Genomic DNA, 5575 nt, shown 5'->3' with positions numbered 1-5575 from the left:
CCCACCCCCGCCCCCTTTCCATTCGTTGGCCCGACCACGAAGACTCTTGCCTCATCGTCGGTCTACTCTCGGAAAGCCCTCGGAAGCGTTCTTCGTCCCCCCCCTCTTCGCCCGCTTATTCGGACCCCAGTTCCTTCTGTCTTTCTTTACCCCGCCCCCCTCCCATTCTCTATTCTTTTTCTTCTTTGTCCGCGGTGCAATTTATTTATTTTCTAATAAAAGTTGACTTTTACGTCTTGTGATAAAACTAGACTAGTTCGCAGGCGTTTCATTCGACGAGCCCCCTTTTCCGTCCCCTTAGCCCTCTTCTCCCTCCGTCCCCTTCATCAAGCGGCCCACGTACGACGGTAACGCGTCACCGTCGCCGCGTGTTCGCTCGATTGGAACAAACAAAGTTGCGAAAAATCGATATTACGCGATACACCCGGCTCCGCCCCCGTAGAGCGCCGCGCAAAAACAAATTGCCGCAACGCCTTTTCCGAAAGGACATTACGCTCTACCGTTTTCTGCCGTTCTATCCAGCGACATTTCCTGCCGGGCTTTTTCCGGACGAGCCGCATTCTCGCGGAGTCTCCGCGGGATCAGTCGTGTGTAACAAACACACGTGTTTACAGCTGTTACGTGCGCGAGGTTGCATTTGAGTATCTCCGTGAAAGTTTCCCTCACGTTCACCCCGTGAACTGGGTCATTTTGTAAAGGGGATTGCGATCGAGCGGAGAAGAAGAAAGAGGAGGAAAAAAGAGACGGAAAGAAAAAATGAAAATTCTGCAGCCCGCCGAGCGACCAGGCATATAGCGGCCATTTATTAGCAGGCATAAATTAGTCGCAGCGAATGGATATCATTCTGTCGCACTGCCGATCGACCTGAAAGGGTAGGACTGTGTGCGAGCCTACCGGAGGGAATTCGATTGGACGTGTCAGATTCCCACGTAGTGTTCTCCTTGCAGCGGTCGCTGCACCTCAAATGCCGCGCGTTCAAATGGATAGCAACGGTCATACTTCACATAGGAATATATCAATGTATTAATATATTTATGTATCATTATACATATAATATTTTTTGATTAGACGCGTAATAATAATAGACAGTAATATAAAGCAATCTCAAGTAATATGATATAATAATATAATAATATAATAACGCAATCTCAAATAATATGATATAATAATATAATAATATAATAACGTAACGATATATTTATCAACGAGAAGGAGGGCACCATTTGGTTACACAAGAAATATACAAAAATATAATATATACAATGTAAAAAGTACATAATGTTATAAATGTTGTAGTACTTTTACAACAGCCAGTAGTGGAACTCTGCCTTTGGAGAGACGCGATGCCACTTTCTAGAACTCTTCGCTTCGCAGAACTCCGATTTACGAGTGGATTTTGTATCTCATCGATTCAACCCACAACCGACGGCAGATAAAATTAATTTCAGCCTCGAATTCCGAGCAATTCCCACTGTTATATAATTCGAGATAAGCTCTCGCGTACAGCAACGTGTGTCCGCCTGAACCTGGGATCGGAAAATAAATTAAATCGCAATGCATAACCAGAAAATTATAAAGAACGAGCCTAGTTACGTTCAAACCAGCTTTTTCACAATCTGTAAGATCGACTAATTACGAAACTCGCAAAGTTGCAGCTATCTAGAACAATCAAATCCCCGAGCATGTTAATGCGTTAGAACGTTCATGTAAAAACGTCCCGTTTCCTTCGAATTTCCACCCTTCGTTGCAAATCTTTTCAAAGGCCACTCGAGACACCGATTAGTTCACCGAATTCAGTCGAGCTGCTCCAGTTTATCCCGGATTAAATAATTTTCCTTCGTGCAAGAACATTTTTCCGTAGATCGACTAGTTAAACTGTCAATCTTCAGTTTTCTTTTATATTGACATCATTTCAAAGTAAGAAAATGAGTTTTATCTTAGCGATGGTTTCCACTTTTCCAGCATACAACAGACCTTTATTGTTGCCGAATTATTTTTTACATGTTCATAAATAAAACATCTTTTATACGTAATGGTCGGTTTTTACTCCACTCCACAATATTCGCCACTTATTCATTTCCCGAGTCTGGAAGGGGAGGGGGGGAGCTGAGAAATCTGGTCACGCCGCGCTGAATTGGATAGCAACGGTCATGTTTTATATAGGAATATATCAATGTATTAATATATATTGTATATTATTATAATATATAATATTTTTTTATTAGATTTTTTTATTAGATTAATATAATGATAATAGACCAGTGATACAAAGCAGTTTCAAATAATATGATGTAATAATACAATAATGTAATAATATATCCATCAACGAGGAAAAGAGCATATTATTTGGTTACACAGAAGAATACACAAAAATATAATGTAATGTAGATCTGGTCCTTAATTAACGCAATATTAACAACATGATTAGGATATTCAAGAGCAAAGAAAAATACACGCGTATTACGACATTCAATGAAAAGAGAAGACATACGTGACGCATGTCATGCAGTAGCGGGTTCCCCTCCTGCGCACGCGACCTTATCGAATAACATGATCCCGCGAGCGGTCAGCGCAACGAGCTCCCGCGATCTTTGAGACCCCTTGGAAAAAGCGACTTGGAGAAACACGCTAAAGAGCGCGCAAAACAGTAAAAAAAGAGACGAGGCGAGCGGGTCTCCCTCGCACGCGCACACGCGCGCCCGCCGACTCATTTTTTCCCGGGGCGATCTAGCGGAACACAGCGCAATTCCGCGTAACTCCGCAAAATATGGAGTAAACTTGCAATCTCGCAAATCCAACCATCCGACTGCGTTAATCACTGTAATCTAGCATCACGTTTTAACACGACATTCTCGATTCGAGCGGCGTACGTAGACGGCGAGAGAGGATTTTTTTCGCGAACCGGATCAATGACGCGATCGACAAGTCCCCGCCTCCGCCATCGCCGCCTCCGTGGCTGGCACCATGCCCCCCCCCCCAGCCCCGGCTCATGATCCTGCGACGCTCCGCGTGTCCTCGAGGATGATCAGAGGTACGTGCTCCTATCATCGTGCTCCTATCATCCTCGTCGTCGTCGTCGCCGTCGTCGTCTCGTCGTGGCCGCCGTCGTGGCACCGGAAGTGTCACTGGCCGGTCGCAGTTGGGCGGACACCCAATAAGGGGTCCGCAAGGGTCGCTGGCGACGTGTCGGTGAAAGGGGTCCGTGTGCCACGCGGACGCCGTACCCCCGCCTGTGATCCTGAGCGGCTGGACTTGGGCTGGGCCCAGCTATAAAAGCATACCGCGCGCCCCTCGAACACGTAGTGTTTCCCTGCATAACACGCAAGAAAAACCGCTCGCCATGAAGTGCTTCGTAAGTTGTGGGCCCTTTCTCGCCGAGGCGAGAACTCCTCGGCGTTCCTCCCAGCGACCGTGCCATATCTCTTTGTCCGTCGCCGCGCCGCGGTTAGATCATTCGTTTCCGAGCTTGTGGACTTGTCGCGCGCGCGTTGTACGTCTCGCCAGATCAATCGCCCCCATAGTCGTCGATCTCGCCTCTCGCCTCGTTTCCTTTTATCTTTGGCTCACTTGTGGCTTCTCTAGAACGATCTCTTCGCTTCGGACGTCCGAGTCCCGTATTGTCGCCGGATTGAGTTTCTGGTTGTGTCTACTTAAGATACGAATACGCTTCTTTCTGTATCTACTTGATAGATTGGCTTTCTTCTTTGTAGCTTTGTCTGTACAGTCTGTTTTCTTCTTTTATAGCATTGTCTTAGCCTTTTTAGTAATTATCGGATCGCGCTTTGCCTCATTCCGGTGTATTTAGATATATAGATTACTTTTTTTTGTATTTATTTATCAAATCGGATTCTCTCGAGTTAGTAGAGAGATTTTTTCGGGTCGCAGTCGATCTCTATTGTTCCGCGAGTCTGTGAAATATTTATTGGGAGTATTTTTCCTCTTGCGCCGTCGTTGTATCAACTTGCTGTGATGTCAACTGTGTTACGTTAAATCATGTCGTATCGTTGCAGATTGTCCTCTTCGCCATCGTGGCGGCTGTCAGCGCTGGTGGATACGGCGTAAGTTATTCAGACGTCTGTCATTCCGCAAATTTTCCGACTCAGCTCCGACGATCACGCTCGTTGAAGCGACTGATGTATCTGCGATCTTTGCGACCCGCATAAAGACCCGAACCCCGTGAGCGTGAGCGAGTCACACGCGCGGGCATCGCGTGTCGTCCGGTGCTTAAACGGTCTAGTTTCAAAATTACATTCATCTGTACAATGCGATTTAATCGCATATCAAATTCGCACAATTCCGAGATGTTACATCTAAAACCGTCTGAAAGTCTTTATACATCTCAGGATGTTGTCATCCTGAGATTTATTTGATTAACGGGAAGTTCCGGGCGATGAGACGATCGCGATCTCTGCGTCAACTTGGAACAAATCTTAGAATCTTAAAATTATCGTGCGAATCATCATGAAGGTCGTATCGAACCGGCCCTTCCCTCGGGAGTAATTCGTGCGTCCGCAGCCGCGCCCGTTCCCGGACGAAGCCGGAGGAACGATCACGGTCGTTCGTGCGATGCTCGACTACATCATCAGACCGCGATCGACTACTCCAGAGCGAATTGTAACAACGGTATTTTCCCTCGTAGCATGGAGCCCAGCACGTTCACGTTGCTGGCAACGCTCCGATCCCCGGCCTGAACGCCCACCCGTTGGCTCTCCACGGCAATGACCACACCACCAGGATCCATTACACTGGCTCGCATGTGGGGCATCCGCACTTGGTGGGTGTTGAGCACTACAACGCGGCCCCGCATTATGAACCCAGCGTCACGAACGTCGCTGTTCACGGACACGGCTACGGACACGGCTACGGATACGGCCATTAAGAAGAAGCTGTCCCCAGATAGCCAGCAGACCCGCTGGTCCGGGGTGGTCCATGTCGAGCGCGTCATCCTGAGGCTGATATGAAGGCAGCTCGAGGTTTAAACATACTCTCACACACAGCAAGACCACGCAGACGCGAGATCACAAACAGACGGACCGGCGACCGATCGGTCGCGCGGCGAACCGTCGATTTTTCGTCAAGCGAGCACGACCCCCGCCCACCGATGATTCCAATCAGGCGGCCGGGGGACCACGTCGTTGGGCCACGAACGAGAACCTTGGCCCTCGACGGTGTATGCTCGAACAGTGGGATTCGACTGCCTCAGGATAGCCGCACGTCTTGGGCCGCTCGAGGACCGCAGTGACCAGGCAGCCAGACTCCAAGCAAAGCCCCCTTTTAATCTCTTCTTCTTCTACTTCAACCATTGTTCTGATTATTCTTTCGACTCTTCTCTTCGCCACCTTGACGCTACATATGACACGCATATATCACACATCACCACCAGCCACCACCTACCCATTGAGTACGCGCGGAGACCAAGGACAAGATCCACCAGGCCATCCATCTGCCAACAACAACAACAACAACAACAACAATCCTTCCCCGACAACAACCATTCGCCCATCGTCTCGAAATTAATCGTGCGGCATGCCATCGAAGAAGACACTATGACATCTCAGAGCGGACGCCTTTTCTT

The 5575-nt window shown here is 48.0% G+C and overlaps 1 protein-coding gene across 1 annotated transcript; it reads left to right on the top strand.

Annotated features, from left to right (window-relative positions):
* Positions 1-3179: 3179 nt before the first annotated feature.
* LOC105189843 (kininogen-1-like) lies at positions 3180-5575 on the top strand. Its single transcript, XM_025301799.1, has 3 exons — positions 3180-3352; positions 4011-4058; positions 4640-5575. Exons 1-3 carry the CDS (start codon positions 3341-3343, stop codon positions 4877-4879), a joined length of 300 nt encoding a protein of 99 aa, XP_025157584.1. The 5' UTR covers positions 3180-3340; the 3' UTR covers positions 4880-5575.

Source organism: Harpegnathos saltator, unplaced genomic scaffold (genome assembly GCF_003227715.2).
Source record: "Harpegnathos saltator strain DR-91 unplaced genomic scaffold, Hsal_v8.6 scaffold45, whole genome shotgun sequence".
Classification (NCBI taxonomy): Eukaryota; Metazoa; Arthropoda; class Insecta; order Hymenoptera; family Formicidae; genus Harpegnathos; species Harpegnathos saltator.
This window is presented reverse-complemented; position numbering and strand designations above follow the sequence as displayed.

Excerpts from the sequence above, each read along its gene's own strand:
- LOC105189843 (XM_025301799.1), top strand. Across the intron at positions 4,059-4,639 it reads TCAGCGCTGGTGGATACGGC|CATGGAGCCCAGCACGTTCA; the intron begins GTAAGTTATTCA and ends TTTCCCTCGTAG.